General features: G+C 48.7%; 1 protein-coding gene and 1 long non-coding RNA gene across 4 annotated transcripts; one reads left to right on the top strand and one right to left on the bottom strand.

Moving 5' to 3' along the window:
• The first annotated feature begins 255 nt into the window (after positions 1-255).
• Positions 256-23,451, top strand: ccdc22 (coiled-coil domain containing 22). Of its 3 annotated transcripts, none has more exons than XM_056422073.1 (17): positions 256-811; positions 1,009-1,186; positions 1,651-1,783; positions 2,242-2,348; positions 2,551-2,635; positions 3,412-3,581; positions 3,968-4,174; positions 4,247-4,420; positions 4,595-4,714; positions 4,792-4,908; positions 4,981-5,082; positions 5,207-5,314; positions 7,200-7,295; positions 7,404-7,463; positions 7,539-7,613; positions 20,629-20,727; positions 21,666-23,451. In XM_056422073.1, exons 1-17 carry the CDS (start codon positions 762-764, stop codon positions 21,762-21,764), a joined length of 1,980 nt encoding a protein of 659 aa, XP_056278048.1. In that variant the 5' UTR covers positions 256-761; the 3' UTR covers positions 21,765-23,451. The 3 variants fall into 3 exon arrangements, with proteins under 3 accessions (XP_056278048.1, XP_056278047.1, XP_056278050.1); XM_056422072.1 differs by having other exon boundaries at positions 4,244-4,420; XM_056422075.1 differs by lacking the exon at positions 21,666-23,451 and having other exon boundaries at positions 258-811; positions 4,244-4,420; positions 20,629-20,888.
• LOC130198968 (uncharacterized) lies at positions 23,410-24,562 on the bottom strand. Its single transcript, XR_008832717.1, has 2 exons — positions 24,461-24,562; positions 23,410-24,375 (listed from the first exon to the last, which is right to left on the bottom strand). It is a non-coding gene; the product is annotated as an uncharacterized LOC130198968 (long non-coding RNA).
• Between the last annotated feature and the right edge of the window lie 549 nt (positions 24,563-25,111).

The raw sequence follows: 25,111 nt of genomic DNA, 5'->3' as shown, positions 1-25,111 counted from the left end.
AATAAATAAGTAAATACAGGAATAAATAAATGTATGAATAAATCAATACAATAATAAATGTATAAATAAATGAAGAAATACAGAAATGTTGAAATATATTTATTTAATGATGTCCTGTTGATTTATAACTTATATTTATTGATTACTGTATTTATTTATACATTTATTTAAACATTTATTTATTTATTTATACTTAAGTCATTGTGAGTCCTCCATACAGAGCAGCTGGTGTTTCGGCTCCATCTCTGGTCCCAAGCATCCATCCGGCTGTCCGGCACCTTTCCGGTCATGAGATTGCCTCCCGTGGCGCATGCTGGGAAGTGTAGTTCTTGACCGCTCGGTTACCGCTCGTTCTCGCTGAGATGAAACTCCACTTCCCAGAATCCTCCTTGCTCAGCTAGTTCCTTATTACTTCATTTCCACAGTGAACAAGCGACACAAGTGTGTGATTTGTTAGGTTCGCAGCGCATCGCCACGGCCCCGTTAGCATGGCACGCGGAACTACCGTTCATGACGTCATGAAGTGTGCGCGTGACGGCCGTTAGGATCGGCAGCTGGCGCGTGACGAGCGGCTCGGTCCGAAGTTCGCGAGCAGAAGATGGAAGCTAGCTGTTAGCTCGCGGGTTATCATGGGAGTCCCTCACCGAGACGAGCTCTAGAGGCTCTGCCGCCCCCAGTCCGCTCGAGAGGACGCACACCTGCACCTGCCTGCCTCTACTTATATACACCTGTATACGTAGGTCGACTGGACAACTGCAGCGATGGAAGAAGTCGACAAGATCTTGATTCATGCCCTCAAACAAGTCGGCACGTAAGTACCAGCAGCGGCTCGAGAGCCACGACACCGGGCAGCGGCTGGTCGAGCAGCTGTCGCACACACGACACACCTGTAGGGCTGGGGGACACACCCGTCGGGCGGGGGGACACACCTGTGAGCTGGGGTGACTCACCTGTGAGCTGGGGGGACTCACCTGTGAGCGGTGCCTTCATGCTAACCTGTGCCCGCAGAGCGCTGCCCGAGGAGGCGCTGGGCGTGAAGCAGCTCTCCGGGGAGCTGGTCGTGGAGGCCGTGGTCCGCTGCCTCCGGGTCATCGAGCCGGGCCTCGGCAGCCCGCTGCCCACCGCCCTGCCCCCGGGCATGTCCGCCCGCTTCCGGGTGGGCATGAGCCTGGCGCAGGCCTGCCAGGTGAGACACCTGCTTCTTGTTGTCCTGCAGTAGCCCTCAGTGAGGGATGGGTCTGCATCACAGACGAACACTGGAGGTGGCTGGAGGAGCTCGTCGGTGTCCTGACGTCATTCTCCACCTGAGGAGGGTTGGTTCCTGACCTGGAGAGCGTAGTTTAAAACCCGAAGTCCACGTGGCGCTCCGTCTGGAGGAAAGCTTGTAGAGAAGTTAAAGTTCAAGAAATAAAGTTTGACCTCAAAAGTGAGTTCAGTGAAAAGCTTCTTGAGTCGTCACGCTGAGACCTCTGTGGTTGGCGTTCCTCTGAATCCACTTTCAAGGACGTCGTCGTCGGGTTCCCATGCAGCCAGGCGACCGTCAGAGTCCCCCTCCGTTTGAGCCGAGGGCGCCGTGCAGCGGGACACCTGCTCGGTGGTCACCTGTCGGCCCTCCGCTGTGTCCCTAACGCGTCAGACGGCTGTGTGCAGGACCTCGGGTACAAAGGAGAGATCGGCTACCAGACGTTCCTCTACAGCAACGAGCCGGAGATCCGCTCGCTGCTCATGTTCCTGGTGGAGAAGCTTCCCAGGGAGCGCTCCGAGGCCTCGGACCAGCCCACAGGTACAGAGCGCCGCCTCCACCTGTCCTCAGGCGGACGAGGGCTACCTGGTTCCATGTGTAGCTACGATGTAAAATAACACCTTTTCCCTGATTACATTTGATACAGAGATCACCCTTTAGCCAGAGTAACTGCTCGTGATGGATGTTCAGCACGAGACTAAGTCATGAGTCTCAGCTTGACCAAAACAAAGATGGCGGCTAGACGCGTGAGCAGCTTCTGTTCTGGTGAACCACGATGTGGAGCCGGCCCTCTCATTAGAGGCCGGGTCCCTGTGGCTCCCTGTGTGCTGGTCATCATGAGTCATTCGTGGATTTGAGTCACATGAGAAATCAGTCTTCAAAATCCACTCCGACCACTGCAGCTTCCTGTTGGATGTTTGTGTGAAGGAGGAGAAGCGCTCCCACGGCCCTGAGGACATGTCCCGCTCATCCCTCCGGGCTGTGCTCTCTTCCTGAAGGTAAACCTGCAGTCCTCCAGAGAGCCATCGCTGCTGCCATCAAAGCCCAGCTGGGGCTCCCCTGGCTGCCTCCGCACTGCAGACTGCCGCTGCACGCCGAGACACAGGTAGCCTCCACAGTGACGGCGGAAAAGTGCTTTGCATGCAGAAAAAACATGGAGGTGTCTCGTCTATCAGCAACAGGGCGGAGACATTCCTAGAGTACAATGAGTGTGTATTGATTGAGACTTGTGTCCTCTGGATGCGTGCTGTTGACTTGTTGATGATGACATGTCACCAGAGAGTCTGTTCTGACGTGTTCTCCCTCAGAGTCCAGGAGCGTTGCACAGCTTCCACGTCCAGCCTCTCAGTTTGCCACACTGCACTAAAGCTCCAGGACAGAAGCAGCTCCAAGGTAGGCCTCCTCCTGCCTTCAGCACACGCCCTGTTGGGCTTCCTGTTTCAGCCGAGCAACGACCGCTGCTGTGGAAAATGAAAGCCGTGGCCACTCGCCCCAAAATCACCCCACAGACCCTCACGGTAAAATCAGAGAGCAACCTCCGGGTCTCCAGAGTGAAGCCAATGGCAAAGTGGCTTAAAGCTGCATTCTCTCTCCTGACCACCAGGGGGCGACTCCTCTGGTTGTATAGAAGTCCATGCTTCATGTGTTAAAGCTGCATTCTCTCTCCTGACCACCAGGGGGCTCCTCTGGCTGTATAGAAGTCTATCCTTCATGTCTTAAAGCTGCATTATCTCTCCTGACTACCAGGGGGCGACTCCTCTGGTTGTATAGAAGTCCATGCTTCATATGTTAAAGCTGCATTCTCTCTCCTGACCACCAGGGGGCTCCTCTGGCTGTATAGAAGTCTATCCTTCATGTCTTAAAGCTGCATTCTCTCTCCTGACCACCAGGGGGCGACTCCTCTGGTTGTAAAGAAGTCTATGCTTCATGTGTTAAAGCTGCATTCTCTCTCCTGACCACCAGGGGGCTCCTCTGGTTGTATAGAAGTCTATGCTTCATGTGTTAAAGCTGCATTCTCCCTCCTGACCACCAGGGGGCTCCTCTGGTTGTATAGAAGTCTATGCTTCATGTGTTAAAGCTGCATTCTCTCTCCTGACCACCAGGGGGCGACTCCTCAATAATTCCAAACTTGAGGCGTAACAACCGTCTTTGTGCTCGTGTGCTTTCAGAGGTGGACGACTACCAGCGAGACTTTCTTCCCCCTGTGACCGCTCAGCCTTCCCATCATGCATCTGTGGTGGCGTCCATACTGGAGCAGCACACGGCCGAGCTGAGCGCCGCTCAGGAGTGGGACAGCGAGTGGAACAGTCAGGGCCTCTTGTCCCGGCTCACACCGCAGGTACACGCTCAGACGGGATGGACAGATTGCATCCCCGTGTCCCGGTAGTTTGGTCAGTGATGGACAGGTGCATCCCCGTGTCCCGGTAGTTTGGTCAGTGATGGACAGGTGCATCCCCGTGTCCCGGTAGTTTGGTCAGTGATGGACAGGTGCATCCCCGTGTCCCGGTAGTTTGGTCAGTGATGGACAGGTGCATCCCCGTGTCCCGGTAGTTTGGTCAGTGATGGACAGGTGTGTCCCGGTAGTTTGGTCAGTGATGGACAGGTGCATCCCAGTGTCCCGGTAGTTTGGTCAGTGATGGACAGGTGCATCCCCGTGTCCCGGTAGTTTGGTCAGTGATTGACGGGTGATCCCTCGTAGGGACTGAGTGAGTTCTTGTGGAACAGGAGTACCGCTCCAGGAAGGTGTCCCGGCTGCGCAGACGCATCGAGGATCAGCTGCGTTCTGCTGCGCTGCCGCCGGCTGAAAGTTCCTCCTGGGGTCCTCGCTCCACCTCGGACCTGTCTGAGATGCTGCAGGCCTTCAGAGGCTCCGCCCCCTCCGACCACATGCTGACCAAGGGCGCCCACATACAGAAGGTCACCTTCACACAGGTGGGTGTAGCTGCAGGTGTGCGTGTCCTCGTCGAGTGTTGCTAGTCGTAATAAATGTCCGTCCGGCAGCAGGCAGCAGCCGGCCCCTCCCCCTCCCCCCCCGCCGCCGCCCACCAATCAGAGGGAGACGTCCAGCAGCGGCAGCAGGACGAGCAGCGCTGCCTCCAGCAGCTCCTGCAGCACCTCAGCACTGACGTGGACCAGCTGGCCACGGACATGAGACACATGAGCGTCACCAATGCACAGGTAACGTACCCGGAGAACCCAGAGAACCCAGGAGAACCAATCAGACTGAATGAGAGTTCACTGGAACACACTGATGCATTTAAGATGGACTGATGCATTTAAGATGGACATGCATTTAAGATGGACTGATGCATTTACAGGTAGGAGGGTCATGATGGTTGTGTGTGTGTCCAGGTGTTGGATGAGCTGAAGCAGAGAGATCGAGAGAACTCTGAAAACAAGGACAAGATGCAGGTGAAGAAGAAGACCATCGACCTGCTGCCGGACATGGACAACAACCTGCTGAAGCTGCAGGTAGGAGGCTCTGCAGACCCGCCCCCACACAGGGCTCTGGGCTGCGTGTGACCCCGTGTGACCCCGTGTGTCCTCAGGCTCTGGTGGAGGCCAGTGCCAAGCGGGTGGTGAGCCTGGCCTCTCAGTGGGAGAAGCACCGCGCTCCTCTCATCGACGAGCACCGCCGGCTCAAAGAGATCTGCAGCCACCAGGATGTGAGTGATGCCTTCAGGTGCGTCTCCAGGTGACCGAGCTCGTCTCTGATCCCTCGTCTCCTCCGTCCTCAGCTGGAGTCGACCAGGAAGCTGTCAGACATCAAGTCTCTGCACGATAAGATCCGCGTGTCCTCCGAGGAGGCCAAGAAGAAGGAGGAGCTCTACAAACAGCTGGTGAGGAGCTCCCCGTCTGTGGAGGAGCTCCGTGTGGAACGTCCGCGTGAACGTCCGCGTGAACGTCCGTGTGAACGTCCATGAACGCATCGTTGGGGTCTGACTGTTCTCTGTTCCCACGTAGCTGACGGAGTTGGAGAACCTCCCTCAGGACGCGTCTCGGTCGGCGTACACTCAGAGGATCCTGGAGATCGTCAGCAACATCAAGAAGCAGAAGGAGGAAATCACCAAGGTACGTGATCTAGACCAGCGGTCCCCAACCTTTTTTGAGCCACGGACCGGTTCCGTGTCAGAAATTATTTTCACGGACCGGCAATATAAATGACGGAATAAATATAACGTCATACAATTATATGAAGGGCATAAAGTGCCAAAACTACAACTCATCATTACGCCGAATGAGTGTGAGCCGTGCTTGTTGACCTGCAACGAGCCGCTGATGGAGACGGCGACACAGACGTGTGTTTGGTCCGCTGCTCCTAACCGAGTTCTGGTCGCTGTCATTAGAACAGGCAGAGTTGTTGTGTGAAATGTCCCTTAAGGCCACCGTCATTTGCATCTCCAACACATGTTCTTCTAGCTCGGACGGCTCGATTCACCGGGTGGGTTTGTTTACAAATGGGTTGCAGGTCTATTCTTTTGCAGTCGGGTCTTTTGTGGTTGGAGTACCGCTCAAACTCTTTGAAAAGCCTCTTCCACCCGGTCAACGTCTGAAACATGTAGAATGTTCCGCTGTTCACTCGCCCACACAGCAGCGACTTTATCGGCCAACTTGAAACCAGTTGTCATTTCCCTGAAGTGACAGAATTCATTGAGCAGGTTGAATATGTTTTAAGATTCTTTGGCACTGTGCCGCCAGCAGAGGGTTCTGCGCGTGAGACTCGCCTGCAGCGATAAACCTGAACTTTAAGACTCCTGAACGCGGCTCAGACACACGGGTGAATCTGCTCCTTTTTCAAAATAATATATTTTTCCGACTGATTAAAAATTACAACTTTATTTATTCACTTTTTTTCCGCGGCCCGGTTCCAACCAAGCCGTGGACCGGTACCGCATGATCTAGAGCAGGCCTATTCAACTAGCGGCCCGCAAGACTGCCTGCAAATCAGTATAGCTTGGTAAGAAAAAATAAAACTGACGGATACGCCTCTTTTATACATTGAGACATCTAACCCAGAGCCATTGAGTTTCACTGTTGCCTCAACCAAACCTGTATGGTTACATCTTTATGTTACGCACCGTGTTGGTTGCCGGTGTTACACCCCTACTGGTTTTCAGACCTACTGGTTTCCCTGCGCGTGCGTTCTGTTCTCTTAACATCTGCAGCGGGGCTCTGTCTCGCTCACCAGATTCGTCACACATTCACAAACATATTGCTGGAGATCTTCAAGCCACCGTTCATATCCATTTGGGCGATTACGTTTGTATAAGTGAGCAGTGCATCACAGCCACGGAGGAAGAAATACATTTTAGAAAAAATAAAAAGATCGCCCCACCTGGTTTCGATCTCTTTGACGCAAAAGGAGTCTGCACTCAAAGACATGCAGTCTGTGCGCTGCGCCACCAGATATTAGTTTCAACTCAAGTAATTTATATATTGATCCATGAAGTCACATTTCTTATGTTTTCATGGGAACAGTTTGGTTGAAGGGATCTGAAACAACTGGTTACCTTGAGCGGATATGTACACTTTGAAACATGTTTATAGTGATGCTTGTTCGCACCACTTTTGCCACACAATACCGACGCATTTTCGTGTGTGGCTGTTTACCTGTGGAAATATACATTACTGTTTTTCATTTTTAGCCATTATTTGATCAATATTCTGTGCGGCCCTCACACCCCCCGTGATTTTCTCATTCGGCCCACTTGCTACTGAAGTTGAATAGCCCTGCACTAGAGCATGATTCATAATCACCATTTATGATCTAGAGCATGATTCATAATCACCATTTATGATCTAGAGCTTTTGAGTGTTTAGGCTCCTTGTAAAAAACATGCAGAATAAATCAAAGCGTTGAGGATTTGTTGAACGCTGCGATACCAAACTCGGCCACAGGGGGTCGTTGTGGAGTGCCCAGGCTGTACTTCCTCCTCACCACTGAGCTCTCCTTCAGATCCTCTCAGACACCAAGGATCTTCAGAAGGAGATCAACAGCCTGACGGGGAAACTGGACCGGACCTTCGCCGTGACGGACGAGCTGGTCTTCAAGGTACCGGAGGCCTCCGTCTGACCCACTTTCTGACGGGAGAACCAGGATGGGTTCTGAGATCCCGAGGGCTCCTCATGTTTTAATTCATTCATGTTTCGTCATTTGAAGGACGCCAAAAAAGACGAATCCGTCCGCAAGTCGTACAAGTACCTGGCCGCCCTGCACGAGGTACGTCACGTGGCCTTCTGGTCCCCTCGCTCCTCTCAGAACACGGGTCACATGCCGCCTCTTCTCCTCCCTCAGAACTGTCACCAGCTGATCCAGACCATCGAGGACACCGGAACCATCCTGAGGGAGATCCGGGACCTCGAGGAACAGGTAGCATGTGGTTAGCCTAGCTTAGCGTGAAGACGAAGCTGTATGACGTGGTTAGCCTAGCTTAGCGTAAAGACGAAGCTGTATGACGAGGTTAGCCTAGCTTAGCGTAAAGACGAAGCTGTATGACGAGGTTGGCGTAAAGACGGAGCTGCATGACGTGTTTAGTCTAGCTTAGCGTAAAGACGGAGCTGTATGACGAGGTTAGTCTAGCTTAGCGTAAAGACGGAGCTGTATGACGTGGTTAGTCTAGTTTAGCGTAAAGACGGAGCTGTATGACGAGGTTAGCCTATCTTAGCGTAAAGACGGAGCTGTATGACGAGGTTAGTCTAGCTTAGCTTAAAGACGGAGCTGTATGACGAGGTTAGTCTAGCTTAGCTTAAAGACGGAGCTGTATGAAGAGGTTAGCGTAAAGACGGAGCTGTATGACGTGGTTAGTCTAGCTTAGCTTAAAGACGGAGCTGTATGACGAGGTTAGCCTAGTTTAGCGTAAAGACGGAGCTGTATGACGAGGTTAGCCTAGCTTAGCGTAAAGACGGAGCTGTATGACGTGGTTAGTCTACCTTAGCGTAAAGACGGAGCTGTATGACGTGGTTAGTCTAGCTTAGCTTAAAGACGGAGCTGTATGACGAGGTTAGCCTAGCTTAGCGTAAAGACGGAGCTGTATGACGAGGTTAGCGTAAAGACGGAGCTGTATGACGTGGTTAGTCTAGCTTAGCTTAAAGACGGAGCTGTATGACGAGGTTAGCCTAGCTTAGCGTAAAGACGGAGCTGTATGACGTGGTTAGTCTAGGTTAGCGTAAAGACGGAGCTGTATGACGTGGTTAGTCTAGCTTAGCGTAAAGACGGAGCTGTATGACGAGGTTAGTCTAGCTTAGCGTAAAGACGGAGCTGTATGACGTGGTTAGTCTAGCTTAGCTTAAAGACGGAGCTGTATGACGAGGTTAGCCTAGCTTAGCGTAAAGACGGAGCTGTATGACGTGGTTAGTCTAGTTTAGCGTAAAGACGGAGCTGTATGACGAGGTTAGCCTAGCTTAGCGTAAAGACGGAGCTGTATGACGTGGTTAGTCTAGTTTAGCGTAAAGACGGAGCTGTATGACGAGGTTAGTCTAGTTTAGCGTAAAGACGGAGCTGTATGACGAGGTTAGTCTAGCTTAGCGTAAAGACGGAGCTGTATGACGAGGTTAGCCTACCTTAGCGTAAAGACGGAGCTGTATGACGTGGTTAGTCTAGTTTAGCGTAAAGACGGAGCTGTATGACGAGGTTAGCCTAGCTTAGCGTAAAGACGGAGCTGTATGACGTGGTTAGTCTAGCTTAGCGTAAAGACGGAGCTGTATGACGTGGTTAGTCTAGTTTAGCGTAAAGACGGAGCTGTATGACGAGGTTAGCCTAGCTTAGCGTAAAGACGGAGCTGTATGACGAGGTTAGCCTACCTTAGCGTAAAGACGGAGCTGTATGACGTGGTTAGCCTAGTTTAGCGTAAAGACGGAGCTGTATGACGAGGTTAGCCTAGCTTAGCGTAAAGACGGAGCTGTATGACGTGGTTAGCGTAAAGACGGAGCTGTATGACGTGGTTAGTCTAGCTTAGCGTAAAGACGGAGCTGTATGACGTGTTTAGTCTAGTTTAGCGTAAAGACGGAGCTGTATGACGAGGTTAGTCTAGCTTAGCGTAAAGACGGAGCTGTATGACGTGTTTAGTCTAGTTTAGCGTAAAGACGGAGCTGTATGACGAGGTTAGCGTTGTTTAGCGTAAAGACGGAGCTGTATGACGTGTTTAGCCTACCTTAGCGTAAAGACGGAGCTGTATGACGTGTCTAGTTTAGCGTAAAGACGAAGCTGTATGACGAGGTTAGCCTAGTTTAGCGTAAAGACGAAGCTGTATGACGAGGTTAGCCTACCTTAGCGTAAAGACGGAGCTGTATGACGTGGTTAGTCTAGTTTAGCGTAAAGACGGAGCTGTATGACGAGGTTAGCCTAGTTTAGCGTAAAGACGGAGCTGTATGACGTGTTTAGTCTAGCTTAGCGTAAAGACGGAGCTGTATGACGTGTTTAGTCTAGTTTAGCGTAAAGACGAAGCTGTATGACGAGGTTAGCCTAGTTTAGCGTAAAGACGAAGCTGTATGACGAGGTTAGCCTACCTTAGCGTAAAGACGGAGCTGTATGACGTGTTTAGCCTAGCTTAGCGTAAAGACGGAGCTGTATGACGTGTTTAGTCTAGCTTAGCGTAAAGACGGAGCTGTATGATGAGGTTAGTCTAGCTTAGCGTAAAGACGGAGCTGTATGACGAGGTTAGTCTAGTTTAGCGTAAAGACGGAGCTGTATGACGTGTTTAGTCTAGCTTAGCGTAAAGACGGAGCTGTATGACGTGTTTAGTCTACCTTAGCGTAAAGACGGAGCTGTATGACGAGATTAGTCTAGTTTAGCGTAAAGACGGAGCTGTATGACGAGATTAGTCTAGTTTAGCGTAAAGACGGAGCTGTATGACGTGTTTAGTCTAGTTTAGCGTAAAGACGGAGCTGTATGACGAGGTTAGCCTACCTTAGCGTAAAGACGGAGCTGTATGACGTGTTTAGTCTAGCTTAGCGTAAAGACGGAGCTGTATGACGTGTTTAGTCTAGCTTAGCTTAAAGACGGAGCTGTATGACGAGATTAGTCTAGTTTAGCGTAAAGACGGAGCTGTATGACGAGGTTAGTCTAGCTTAGCGTAAAGACGGAGCTGTATGACGTGTTTAGTCTAGTTTAGCGTAAAGACGGAGCTGTATGACGTGGTTAGTCTAGCTTAGCTTAAAGACGGAGCTGTATGACGTGTTTAGTCTAGTTTAGCGTAAAGACGGAGCTGTATGACGTGTTTAGTCTAGTTTAGCGTAAAGACGGAGCTGTATGACGAGGTTAGCCTAGCTTAGCGTAAAGACTGAGCTGTATGACGTGTTTAGTCTAGTTTAGCGTAAAGACGAAGCTGTATGACGTGTTTAGTCTAGCTTAGCGTAAAGACGGAGCTGTATGACGTGGTTAGTCTAGCTTAGCTTAAAGACGGAGCTGTATGACGAGGTTAGTCTAGCTTAGCGTAAAGACGGAGCTGTATGACGTGGTTAGTCTACCTTAGCGTAAAGACGGAGCTGTATGACGTGGTTAGTCTAGTTTAGCGTAAAGACGGAGCTGTATGACGAGGTTAGTCTAGCTTAGCGTAAAGACGGAGCTGTATGACGTGGTTAGTCTAGCTTAGCTTAAAGACGGAGCTGTATGACGAGGTTAGCGTAAAGACGGAGCTGTATGACGTGGTTAGTCTAGCTTAGCTTAAAGACGGAGCTGTATGACGAGGTTAGCCTAGCTTAGCGTAAAGACGGAGCTGTATGACGAGGTTAGTCTAGCTTAGCGTAAAGACGGAGCTGTATGACGTGGTTAGTCTAGCTTAGCTTAAAGACGGAGCTGTATGACGAGGTTAGTCTAGCTTAGCGTAAAGACGGAGCTGTATGACGAGGTTAGCCTAGCTTAGCGTAAAGACGGAGCTGTATGACGTGGTTAGTCTAGCTTAGCTTAAAGACGGAGCTGTATGACGTGTTTAGTCTAGTTTAGCGTAAAGACGGAGCTGTATGACGTGTTTAGTCTAGTTTAGCGTAAAGACGGAGCTGTATGACGAGGTTAGCCTAACTTAGCGTAAAGACGGAGCTGTGTGACGTGTTTAGTCTTGCTTAGCGTAAAGACGGAGCTGTATGACGTGTTTAGTCTACCTTAGCGTAAAGACGGAGCTGTATGACGTGTTTAGTCTAGTTTAGCGTAAAGACGGAGCTGTATGACGAGGTTAGTCTAGTTTAGCGTAAAGACGAAGCTGTATGACGTGTTTAGTCTAGCTTAGCGTAAAGACGGAGCTGTATGACGTGTTTAGTCTAGCTTAGCGTAAAGACGGAGCTGTATGACGAGGTTAGTCTAGCTTAGCGTAAAGACGGAGCTGTATGACGAGGTTAGTCTAGTTTAGCGTAAAGACGGAGCTGTATGACGTGTTTAGTCTAGCTTAGCGTAAAGACGGAGCTGTATGACGTGTTTAGTCTACCTTAGCGTAAAGACGGAGCTGTATGACGAGATTAGTCTAGTTTAGCGTAAAGACGGAGCTGTATGACGTGTTTAGTCTAGTTTAGCGTAAAGACGGAGCTGTATGACGAGGTTAGCCTACCTTAGCGTAAAGACGGAGCTGTATGACGTGTTTAGTCTAGCTTAGCGTAAAGACGGAGCTGTATGACGTGTTTAGTCTAGCTTAGCGTAAAGACGGAGCTGTATGACGAGGTTAGTCTAGCTTAGCGTAAAGACGGAGCTGTATGACGTGGTTAGTCTAGCTTAGCTTAAAGACGGAGCTGTATGACGAGGTTAGCCTAGCTTAGCGTAAAGACGGAGCTGTATGACGTGTTTAGTCTAGTTTAGCGTAAAGACGGAGCTGTATGACGTGTTTAGTCTAGTTTAGCGTAAAGACGGAGCTGTATGACGAGGTTAGTCTAGTTTAGCGTAAAGACGAAGCTGTATGACGTGTTTAGTCTAGCTTAGCGTAAAGACGGAGCTGTATGACGTGTTTAGTCTACCTTAGCGTAAAGACGAAGCTGTATGACGTGTTTAGTCTAGTTTAGCGTAAAGACGGAGCTGTATGACGAGGTTAGTCTAGTTTAGCGTAAAGACGGAGCTGTATGACGTGTTTAGTCTAGCTTAGCGTAAAGACGGAGCTGTATGACGAGGTTAGTCTAGCTTAGCGTAAAGACGGAGCTGTATGACGAGGTTAGTCTAGTTTAGCGTAAAGACGGAGCTGTATGACGAGGTTAGTCTAGCTTAGCGTAAAGACGGAGCTGTATGACGTGTTTAGTCTAGTTTAGCGTAAAGACGGAGCTGTATGACGAGGTTAGTCTAGTTTAGCGTAAAGACGAAGCTGTATGACGTGGTTAGTCTAGTTTAGCGTAAAGACGGAGCTGTATGACGGTTAGTCTAGCTTAGCGTAAAGACGGAGCTGTATGACGAGGTTAGTCTAGCTTAGCGTAAAGACGGAGCTGTATGACGAGGTTAGTCTAGTTTAGCGTAAAGACGGAGCTGTATGACGTGTTTAGTCTAGCTTAGCGTAAAGACGGAGCTGTATGACGGTTAGTCTAGCTTAGCGTAAAGACGGAGCTGTATGACGAGATTAGTCTAGTTTAGCGTAAAGACGGAGCTGTATGACGAGGTTAGTCTAGCTTAGCGTAAAGACGGAGCTGTATGACGTGGTTTAGTCTAGCTTAGCGTAAGACGGAGCTGTATGACGAGGTTAGTCTACCTTAGCGTAAAGACGGAGCTGTATGACGGTTAGTCTAGTTTAGCGTAAAGACGGAGCTGTATGACGTGGTTAGTCTAGTTTAGCGTAAAGACGGAGCTGTATGACGAGGTTAGTCTAGCTTAGCGTAAAGACGGAGCTGTATGACGTGGTTAGTCTACCTTAGCGTAAAGACGGAGCTGTATGACGTGTCTAGTTTAGCGTAAAGACGGAGCTGTATGACGAGGTTAGTCTAGCTTAGCGTAAAGACGGAGCTGTATGACGAGGTTAGTCTAGCTTAGCGTAAAGACGGAGCTGTATGACGAGGTTAGCCTAGTTTAGCGTAAAGACGGAGCTGTATGACGTGTTTAGTCTAGTTTAGCGTAAAGACGGAGCTGTATGACGAGGTTAGCCTAGTTTAGCGTAAAGACGGAGCTGTATGACGAGGTTAGCCTAGCTTAGCGTAAAGACGGAGCTGTATGACGTGTTTAGTCTAGTTTAGCGTAAAGACGAAGCTGTATGACGTGGTTAGTCTAGTTTAGCGTAAAGACGAAGCTGTATGACGTGTTTAGTCTAGCTTAGCGTAAAGACGGAGCTGTATGACGAGGTTAGTCTAGTTTAGCGTAAAGACGGAGCTGTATGACGAGGTTAGCCTAGTTTAGCGTAAAGACGGAGCTGTATGACGTGTTTAGTCTAGTTTAGCGTAAAGACGGAGCTGTATGACGTGTTTAGTCTAGTTTAGCGTAAAGACGGAGCTGTATGACGAGGTTAGTCTAGTTTAGCGTAAAGACGGAGCTGTATGACGAGGTTAGTCTAGTTTAGCGTAAAGACGGAGCTGTATGACGAGGTTAGTCTAGCTTAGCGTAAAGACGGAGCTGTATGACGGGTTAGCCTAGTTTAGCGTAAAGACGGAGCTGTATGACGTGGTTAGTCTAGTTTAGCGTAAAGACGGAGCTGTATGACGAGGTTAGTCTAGCTTAGCGTAAAGACGGAGCTGTATGACGAGGTTAGTCTAGTTTAGCGTAAAGACGGAGCTGTATGACGAGGTTAGTCTAGTTTAGCGTAAAGACGGAGCTGTATGACGAGGTTAGTCTAGTTTAGCGTAAAGACGGAGCTGTATGACGAGGTTAGTCTAGTTTAGCGTAAAGACGGAGCTGTATGACGGTTTAGTCTAGTTTAGCGTAAAGACGGAGCTGTATGGACGAGGTTAGTCTAGTTTAGCGTAAAGACGGAGCTGTATGACGGGTTAGTCTAGTTTAGCGTAAAGACGGAGCTGTATGACGAGGTTAGTCTAGTTTAGCGTAAAGACGGAGCTGTATGACGCAGGTTAGTCTAGTTTAGCGTAAAGACGGAGCTGTATGACGAGGTTAGTCTAGTTTAGCGTAAAGACGGAGCTGTATGACGAGGTTAGCCTAGTTTAGCGTAAAGACGGAGCTGTATGACGAGGTTAGTCTAGCTTAGCGTAAAGACGGAGCTGTATGACGTGGTTAGTCTAGTTGAGCGTAAAGACGGAGCTGTATGACGGTTAGCCTAGTTTAGCGTAAAGACGGAGCTGTATGACGAGGTTAGTCTAGTTTAGCGTAAAGACGGAGCTGTATGACGAGGTTAGTCTAGCTTAGCGTAAAGACGGAGCTGTATGACGAGGTTAGTCTAGTTTAGCGTAAAGACGGAGCTGTATGACGTGGTTAGTCTAGTTTAGCGTAAAGACGGAGCTGTATGACGTGTTTAGTCTAGTTTAGCGTAAAGACGGAGCTGTATGACGAGGTTAGCCTAGTTAGCGTAAAGACGGAGCTGTATGACGTGTTTAGTCTAGTTTAGCGTAAAGACGGAGCTGTATGACGAGGTTAGTCCTAGTTTAGCGTAAAGACGGAGCTGTATGACGTGTTTAGTCTAGTTTAGCGTAAAGACGGAGCTGTATGACGAGGTTAGCCTAGTTTAGCGTAAAGACGGAGCTGTATGACGAGGTTAGTCTAGCTTAGCGTAAAGACGGAGCTGTATGACGAGGTTAGTCTAGCTTAGCGTAAAGACGGAGCTGTATGACGTGTTTAGTCTAGTTTAGCGTAAAGACGGAGCTGTATGACGAGGTTAGCCTAGTTTAGCGTAAAGACGGAGCTGTATGACGTGTTTAGTCTAGCTTAGCGTAAAGACGGAGCTGTATGACGAGGTTAGTCTAGCTTAGCGTAAAGACGGAGCTGTATGACGAGGTTAGTCTAGTTTAGCGTAAAGACGGAGCTGTATGACGTGTTTAGTCTAGTTTAGCGTAAAGACGGAGCTGTATGACGAGGTTAGCCTACCTTAGCGTAAAGACGGAGCTGTATGACGTGTTTAGTCTAGCTTAGCGTAAAGACGGAGCTGTATGACGAGTTAGCCTACCTTAGCGTAAAGACGGAGCTGTATGACGTGTTTAGTCTAGTTTAGCGTAAAGACGGAGCTGTATGACGAGGTTAGTCTAGTTTAGCGTAAAGACGGAGCTGTATGACGTGTTTAGTCTAGCTTAGCGTAAAGACGGAGCTGTATGACGAGGTTTAGTCTAGTTTAGCGTAAAGACGAAGCTGTATGACGTGGTTAGTCTAGTTTAGCGTAAAGACGGAGCTGTATGACGAGGTTAGTCTAGTTTAGCGTAAAGACGGAGCTGTATGACGAGGTTAGTCTAGTTTAGCGTAAAGACGGAGCTGTATGACGTGTTTAGTCTAGTTTAGCGTAAAGACGGAGCTGTATGACGTGTTTAGTCTAGTTTAGCGTAAAGACGGAGCTGTATGACGAGGTTAGTCTAGTTTAGCGTAAAGACGGAGCTGTATGACGAGGTTAGCCTAGTTTAGCGTAAAGACGGAGCTGTATGACGTGTTTAGTCTAGTTTAGCGTAAAGACGGAGCTGTATGACGAGGTTAGCCTAGTTTAGCGTAAAGACGGAGCTGTATGACGTGTTTAGTCTAGTTTAGCGTAAAGACGGAGCTGTATGACGAGGTTAGTCTAGTTTAGCGTAAAGACGGAGCTGTATGACGTGTTTAGTCTAGTTTAGCGTAAAGACGGAGCTGTATGACGTGTTTAGTCTAGTTTAGCGTAAAGACGGAGCTGTATGACGAGGTTAGTCTAGTTTAGCGTAAAGACGGAGCTGTATGACGAGGTTAGCCTAGTTTAGCGTAAAGACGGAGCTGTATGACGAGGTTAGTCTAGTTTAGCGTAAAGACGGAGCTGTATGACGAGGTTAGTCTAGCTTAGCGTAAAGACGGAGCTGTATGACGAGGTTAGTCTAGTTTAGCGTAAAGACGAAGCTGTATGACGTGGTTAGTCTAGCTTAGCGTAAAGACGAAGCTGTAAGACGTGGTTAGTCTACCTTAACGTAAAGACGGAGCTGTATGACGTGGTTAGTCTAGTTTAGCGTAAAGACGGAGCTGTATGACGTGTTTAGTCTAGTTTAGCGTAAAGACGGAGCTGTATGACGAGGTTAGTCTAGCTTAGCGTAAAGACGGAGCTGTATGACGTGGTTAGTCTAGTTTAGCGTAAAGACGGAGCTGTATGACGAGGTTAGTCTAGCTTAGCGTAAAGACGGAGCTGTATGACGTGTTTAGTCTAGTTTAGCGTAAAGACGGAGCTGTATGACGAGGTTAGCCTAGTTTAGCGTAAAGACGGAGCTGTATGACGTGTTTAGTCTAGCTTAGCGTAAAGACGGAGCTGTATGACGAGGTTAGCCTACCTTAGCGTAAAGACGGAGCTGTATGACGTGTTTAGTCTAGTTTAGCGTAAAGACGAAGCTGTATGACGAGGTTAGCCTAGTTTAGCGTAAAGACGAAGCTGTATGACGAGGTTAGCCTACCTTAGCGTAAAGACGGAGCTGTATGACGAGGTTAGTCTAGCTTAGCGTAAAGACGGAGCTGTATGACGAGGTTAGTCTAGTTTAGCGTAAAGACGAAGCTGTATGACGTGGTTAGTCTAGTTTAGCGTAAAGACGGAGCTGTATGACGTGTTTAGTCTAGTTTAGCGTAAAGACGGAGCTGTATGACGAGGTTAGTCTAGCTTAGCGTAAAGACGGAGCTGTATGACGTGGTTAGTCTAGTTTAGCGTAAAGACGGAGCTGTATGACGAGGTTAGTCTAGCTTAGCGTAAAGACGGAGCTGTATGACGTGTTTAGTCTAGTTTAGCGTAAAGACGGAGCTGTATGACGAGGTTAGCCTAGTTTAGCGTAAAGACGGAGCTGTATGACGTGTTTAGTCTAGCTTAGCGTAAAGACGGAGCTGTATGACGAGGTTAGCCTACCTTAGCGTAAAGACGGAGCTGTATGACGTGTTTAGTCTAGTTTAGCGTAAAGACGAAGCTGTATGACGAGGTTAGCCTAGTTTAGCGTAAAGACGAAGCTGTATGACGAGGTTAGCCTACCTTAGCGTAAAGACGGAGCTGTATGACGTGTTTAGTCTAGTTTAGCGTAAAGACGGAGCTGTATGACGAGGTTAGCCTACCTTAGCGTAAAGACGGAGCTGTATGACGTGCTTAGTCTAGCTTAGCTTAAAGACGGAGCTGTATGACGAGGTTAGCCTAGTTTAGCGTAAAGACGGAGCTGTATGACGTGTTTAGTCCAGCTTAGCTTAAAGACGGAGCTGTATGACGAGGTTAGCCTACCTTAGCGTAAAGACGGAGCTGTATGACGTGGTTAGTCTAGCTTAGTTTAAAGACGGAGCTGTATGACGAGGTTAGCCTAGCTTAGCGTAAAGACGGAGCTGTATGACGTGTTTAGTCTAGTTTAGCGTAAAGACGGAGCTGTATGACGTGTTTAGTCTAGTTTAGCGTAAAGACGGAGCTGTATGACGAGGTTAGCCTACCTTAGCGTAAAGACGGAGCTGTATGACGTGTTTAGTCTAGCTTAGCGTAAAGACGGAGCTGTATGACGTGTTTAGTCTAGTTTAGCGTAAAGACGAAGCTGTATGACGTGGTTAGTCTAGTTTAGCGTAAAGACGAAGCTGTATGACGTGTTTAGTCTAGCTTAGCGTAAAGACGGAGCTGTATGACGAGGTTAGTCTAGTTTAGCGTAAAGACGAAGCTGTATGACGTGTTTAGTCTAGTTTAGCGTAAAGACGGAGCTGTATGACGAGGTTAGCCTAGTTTAGCGTAAAGACGGAGCTGTATGACGTGTTTAGTCTAGTTTAGCGTAAAGACGGAGCTGTATGACGAGGTTAGTCTAGTTTAGCGTAAAGACGGAGCTGTATGACGTGTTTAGTCTAGTTTAGCGTAAAGACGGAGCTGTATGACGTGTTTAGTCTAGTTTAGCGTAAAGACGGAGCTGTATGACGAGGTTAGTCTAGTTTAGCGTAAAGACGGAGCTGTATGACGAGGTTAGTCTAGTTTAGCGTAAAGACGAAGCTGTATGACGTGGTTAGTCTAGCTTAGCGTAAAGACGAAGCTGTATGACGTGGTTAGTCTACCTTAGCGTAAAGACGGAGCTGTATGACGTGGTTAGTCTAGTTTAGCGTAAAGACGGAGCTGTATGACGTGTTTAGTCTAGTTTAGCGTAAAGACGGAGCTGTATGACGAGGTTAGTCTAGCTTAGCGTAAAGACGGAGCTGTATGACGTGGTTAGTCTAGTTTAGCGTAAAGACGGAGCTGTATGACGAGGTTAGTCTAGCTTAGCGTAAAGACGGAGCTGTATGACGTGTTTAGTCTAGTTTAGCGTAAAGACGGAGCTGTATGACGAGGTTAGCCTAGTTTAGCGTAAAGACGGAGCTGTATGACGTGTTTAGTCTAGCTTAGCGTAAAGACGGAGCTGTATGACGAGGTTAGCCTACCTTAGCGTAAAGACGGAGCTGTATGACGTGTTTAGTCTAGTTTAGCGTAAAGACGAAGCTGTATGACGAGGTTAGCCTAGTTTAGCGTGAAGCTGTATGACGAGGTTAGCCTACCTTAGCGTAAAGACGGAGCTGTATGACGTGTTTAGTCTAGTTTAGCGTAAAGACGAAGCTGTATGACGAGGTTAGCCTACCTTAGCGTAAAGACGGAGCTGTATGACGTGTTTAGTCTAGTTTAGCTTAAAGACGGAGCTGTATGACGAGGTTAGCCTAGTTTAGCGTAAAGACGGAGCTGTATGACGTGTTTAGTCTAGCTTAGCTTAAAGACGGAGCTGTATGACGAGGTTAGCCTACCTTAGCGTAAAGACGGAGCTGTATGACGTGGTTAGTCTAGCTTAGTTTAAAGACGGAGCTGTATGACGAGGTTAGCCTAGCTTAGCGTAAAGACGGAGCTGTATGACGTGTTTAGTTTAGCGTAAAGACGGAGCTGTATGACGTGTTTAGTCTAGTTTAGCGTAAAGACGGAGCTGTATGACGAGGTTAGCCTACCTTAGCGTAAAGACGGAGCTGTATGACGTGTTTAGTCTAGCTTAGCGTAAAGACGGAGCTGTATGACGTGTTTAGTCTACCTTAGCGTAAAGACGGAGCTGTATGACGTGTTTAGTCTAGTTTAGCGTAAAGACGGAGCTGTATGACGAGGTTAGCCTAGTTTAGCGTAAAGACGGAGCTGTATGACGAGGTTAGCCTAGCTTAGCGTAAAGACGGAGCTGTATGACGTGTTTAGTCTAGTTTAGCGTAAAGACGAAGCTGTATGACGTGGTTAGTCTAGTTTAGCGTAAAGACGAAGCTGTATGACGTGTTTAGTCTAGCTTAGCGTAAAGACGGAGCTGTATGACGAGGTTAGTCTAGCTTAGCGTAAAGACGGAGCTGTATGACGTGGTTAGCTTAGTGTAAAGACGAAGCTGTATGACGTGGTTAGCTTAGCGTAAAGACGAAGCTGTATGACGTGGTTAGCCTAGCTTAGCGTAAAGACGGAGCTGTATGACGAGGTTAGCCTACCTTAGCGTAAAGACGGAGCTGTATGACGAGGTTAGCCTAGCTTAGCGTAAATACGGAGCTGTATGACGTGGTTAGCCTAGCTTAGCGTAAAGACGAAGCTGTATGACGAGGTTAGCCTAGCTTAGCGTAAAGACGAAGCTGTATGACGTGGTTAGCCTAGCTTAGTGTAAAGACGAAGCTGTATGACGAGGTTAGTCTAGTTTAGCGTAAAGACGAAGCTGTATGACGAGGTTAGCCTAGCTTAGCGTAAAGACGAAGCTGTATGACGAGGTTAGCCTAGCTTAGCGTAAAGACGAAGCTGTATGACGTGGTTAGCCTAGCTTAGCGTAAAGACGAAGCTGTATGACGAGGTTAGTCTAGTTTAGCGTAAAGACGAAGCTGTATGACGAGGTTAGCCTAGCTTAGCGTAAAGACGAAGCTGTATGACGAGGTTAGTCTAGTTTAGCGTAAAGACGAAGCTGTATGACGAGGTTAGCCTAGCTTAGCGTAAAGACGAAGCTGTATGACGAGGTTAGTCTAGTTTAGCGTAAAGACGAAGCTGTATGACGTAGTTAGCCTAGCTTAGCGTAAAGACGAAGCTGTACGACGAGGTTAGTCTAGTTTAGCGTAAAGACGAAGCTGTACGACGAGGTTAGCCTAGCTTAGCGTAAAGACGAAGCTGTATGACGAGGTTAGCCTACCTTAGCGTAAAGACGGAGCTGTATGACGAGGTTAGCCTAGCTTAGCGTAAAGACGAAGCTGTATGACGAGGTTAGCCTAGCTTAGCGTAAAGACGGAGCTGTATGACGAGGTTAGCCTAGCTTAGCGTAAAGACGAAGCTGTATGACGAGGTTAGCCTAGCTTAGCGTAAAGACGGAGCTGTATGACGAGGTTAGCCTAGCTTAGCATAAAGATGGACACATATATTTGATCTCTGGTTCCTCAGATCGAGACGGAGAACGTGAGTAAGACGGTGGCCAACCTGCAGCGGATCCAGGAGGACCACCAGGCTCTTCGCCAGGAGAACTCTGCTCTGGCTGCTAAGGTCAGAGAAGGATGAAGACGCCCCGGTCTCGCTGGAGACCTGGACCTCTACGGACCTGTTGCCATGGATACCTGCTTTCCTTTAGAAAGGACAGCAGGCTTTGGACCCACGGAACTAACCTGACACTTTAATGCACGATGAAGATGAATGATGAAGATGAACTAGAGTCCTGGGTCAGTGGGACTCGGAGGAGTCCTGAGGGTCTGATGGGACCCAGATGAAGATGAGGTCTGATGGGACCCAGAGGAGTCCTGAGGGTCTGACTGGGACCCAGAGGAGCCATGAGGGTCTGATGGGACCCAGAGGAGTCCTGAGGGTCTGATGGGACCCAGAGGAGTCCTGAGGGTCTGATGGGACCCAGAGGAGTCCTGAGGGTCTGATGGGACCCAGAGGAGTCCTGAGGGTCTGATGGGACCCAGAGGAGTCCTGAGGGTCTGATGGGACCCAGAGGAGTCCTGAGGGTCTGATGGGACCCAGAGGAGTCCTGAGGGTCTGATGGGACCCAGAGGAGTCCTGAGGGTCTGATGGGACCCAGAGGAGTCCTGAGGGTCTGATGGGACCCAGAGGAGTCCTGAGGGTCTGATGGGACCCAGAGGAGTCCTGAGGGTCTGATGGGACCCAGAGGAGTCCTGAGGGTCTGATGGGACCCAGAGGAGTCCTGAGGGTCTGATGGGACCCAGAGGAGTCGTGAGGGTCTGATGGGACCCAGAGGAGTCGTGAGGGTCTGATGGGACCCAGAGGAGTCCTGAGGGTCTGATGGGACCCAGAGGAGTCCTGAGGGTCTGATGGGACCCGGAGGAATCCTCTGACCTCTGATCTAATGAACATTAATTCATATCCATGTTTGACATGTTTTCATAAGATGTCTCCATTAAACTGAAATCTTTGTTCAGGAATGTTCAGCATGGAAGTTATTCCTTCATTTCATCCACGTGCAGCTCCTGTGTTCCACTGAGTGGATGTGGCCCGGTAACGATGTGGCCCGGTACCGATGTGGTCCGGCCACTTCAACGTGTTCATGGAATCAGCTTGAATAAAGAGGCCTTACAGACGAGCAGCTGGTCGTGATGAAGACCCAAGTGGACCGTAGTGGACCTGCTCGCCTTCCTCTGTCGTGATGCTGGTCTCGCATTGAACTGGACACACAGAACATTTCCTCCTGGGGGCCAGCCACATGGGCCAGAACCGGCGTCAGGGAGCTCGACAACCGACTCTCCGTGGACATCTTCCCTGACCCCACGACCCCAACAGCTTCTGAGACTCCTTAGTGGAGGTTCAGCCTGACCCTGGGGGTCGGCCCGGACACGCCTCCACTGGCCCAGTCACATATTTCACTGTTTGTTAATCTGAAATCGTGCGCCGCTGTCCAGCGGACCTCCAATCAGGAGACAGCTGAGCTTAGAAACATGACGTTAGCACCATTAGCATAGCGGTGGGGACAGTTTGAATGCAGCTCACGCTGATGTCGACTCGGCCTGACGCGTCGACATCCAACAGGAGTGCAGCGGCTCCACACCAATCGGTGCGTGCCGTTACATTGGAGAGCTCCCATTGGACGTTGGAGCGAGCAGCCGCCACTAGAGGAGGAGCTAACCGTCGTATGGCTCCTCCCTCTTCACTGTGATGTAATGTGAGTAGCAGTCGGGACACGGCGTTCTCCTGAAGCGACGGCGTCCTACATCTGAACCATGTGGTTCTACATGTGGTTCTCCTGTGGTTTTACATGTGATTCTACGTGTGGTTCTCGTGTGGTTCTACTTGTGGTTTTACATGTGGTTCTCGTGTGGATATACTTGTGGTTCTTGTGTGGTTTAACATGTGGTTCTCCTGTGGTTTTACATGTGGTTCTCGTGTGGTTTTACATGTGGTTTTACATGTGGTTCTACATGTGGTTATACTTGTGGTTCTTGTGTGGTTTAACATATGGTTCTCGTGTGGTTCTACATGTGGTTCTCCTGTGGTTTTACATGTGGTTCTACATGTAGTTTTACATGTGGTTCTCCTGTGGTTTTACATGTGGTTCTTGTGTGGTTCTACATGTGGTTCTCGTGTGGTTTTACATGTGGTTCTCGTGTGGTTCTACTTGTGGTTCTCGTGTGGTTCTACATGTGGTTCTACATGTGGTTCTACATGTGGTTCTCGTGTGGTTATACTTGTGGTTCTTGTGTGGTTCTACATGTGGTTCTCCTGTGATTTTACATGTGGTTCTCGTGTGGTTCTACTTGTGGTTCTCGTGTGGTTCTTGTGTGGTTTAACATATGGTTCTCGTGTGGTTCTACATGTGGTTCTCGTGTGGTTCTACATGTGGTTCTCCTGTGGCTTTACATGTGGTTCTACATGTGGTTTTACATGTGGTTCTCGTGTGGTTCTACATGTGGTTCTACATGTGGTACTACATGTGGTACTACATGTGGTACTACATGTGGTTCTCATGTGGTTTTACATGTGGTTCTACATGTGGTTCTCGTGTGGTTCTACATGTGGTTCTCGTGTGGTTTTACATGTGGTTCTACTTGTGGTTCTCGTGTGGTTCTACTTGTGGTTCTTGTGTGGTTTAACATGTGGTTCTACATGTGGTTCTCCTGTGGTTTTACGTGTGGTTCTTCATGTGGTTCTCGTGTGGTTCCTTTACTCAGCAACATGAAGATCTACTGATGTTGAGAAGAAACAGGAAGAACAATCAATCCTTTGAGTTTTTATTAAACAATATGATGCTAAAATAAATTCACAAATTAATTTCAGAATGATTTGGTTCACACGTCACGTCGCTCATAGAAACCACAATAATTTTACCAATTTGTCAGCTACTGATCTATAGAATCAGAACACACACACATCAATTTAATAACCTCATAATAACTGGACGACAATGAGAACATCATGGGATCTATTTTGAAATATTTGGCACATTCCCAAAGATACATATCCTCCACATGTCCTCCACATGTCCTCAACATGTTCTCCACCTGTCCTCCACATGTCCTCAACCTGTCCTCCACATGTTCTCAACCTGTCCTCCACATGTTCTCAACCTGTCCTCCACATGTCCTCCACATGTTCTCAACCTGTCCTCCACATGTTCTCAACCTGTCCTCCACATGTCCTCCACATGTTCTCAACCTGTCCTCCACATGTCCTCCACATGTCCTCAACATGTTCTCAATCTGTCCTCCACATGTTCTCAACCTGTCCTCCACATGTTCTCCACATGTCCTCCACATGTCCTCCACATGTTCTCAACCTGTCCTCCACATGTCCTCCACATGTCCTCAACATGTTCTCAACCTGTCCTCCACATGTTCTCAACCTGTCCTCCACATGTTCTCAACCTGTCCTCCACATGTTCTCAACCTGTCCTCCACATGTTCTCAACCTGTCCTCCACATGTTCTCAACCTGTCCTCCACATGTCCTCCACATGTCCTCCACATGTCCTCCACATGTCCTCCACATGTTCTCAACCTGTCCTCCACATGTCCTCCACATGTCCTCCACATGTTCTCAACCTGTCCTCCACATGTTCTCCACATGTCCTCCACATGTCCTCCACATGTTCTCAACCTGTCCTCCACATGTCCTCAACCTGTCCTCCACATGTTCTCAACATGTCCTCCACATGTCCTCCACATGTCCTCCACATGTTCTCAACCTGTCCTCCACATGTTCTCAACATGTTCTCCACATGTCCTCAACATGTTCTCCACCTGTTCTCACCTGTCCTCCACATGTCTCACATGTCCTCCACATGTCCTCCACATGTTCTCAACCTGTCCTCCACATGTTCTCCACATGTTCTCCACATGTCCTCCACATGTCCTCAACATGTTCTCCACCTGTCCTCCACATGTTCTCAACCTGTCCTATGTTCTCCACATGTCCTCAACATGTTCTCCACCTGTTCTCCACATGTCCTCAACATGTTCTCCACATGTTCTCCACCTGTTCTCCACCTGTCCTCCACATGTCCTCCACATGTTCTCAACATGTTCTCAACCTGTCCTCCACATGTTCTCAACATGTCCTCCACATGTTCTCAACATGTTCTCAACATGTTCTCAACCTGTCCTCCACATGTTCTCAACATGTCCTCAACCTGTTCTCCACATGTCCTCAACCTGTTCTCAACATGTCCTCAACCTGTTCTCCACATGTCCTCAACCTGTTCTCAACCTGTTCTCCACATGTCCTCAACCTGTTCTCAACATGTCCTCAACCTGTCCTCAACGTTCTTATATTTTAGTTATTCTACACCACATTCAGCCTCCGTTATGACGGGTGACTTAATGATGAAGGGTTTCCATGGGTAGCACTTTGTGTCAGAAAGGAAGAATACCACCTGTGATGCTGTAGAGGTCAACCTGGAAGGTCATGGGACCAGACTCCTC

The sequence above is a fragment of the Pseudoliparis swirei genome, chromosome 9 (assembly GCF_029220125.1).
Source record: "Pseudoliparis swirei isolate HS2019 ecotype Mariana Trench chromosome 9, NWPU_hadal_v1, whole genome shotgun sequence".
Taxonomy (NCBI): domain Eukaryota; kingdom Metazoa; phylum Chordata; class Actinopteri; order Perciformes; family Liparidae; genus Pseudoliparis; species Pseudoliparis swirei.
This window is presented reverse-complemented; position numbering and strand designations above follow the sequence as displayed.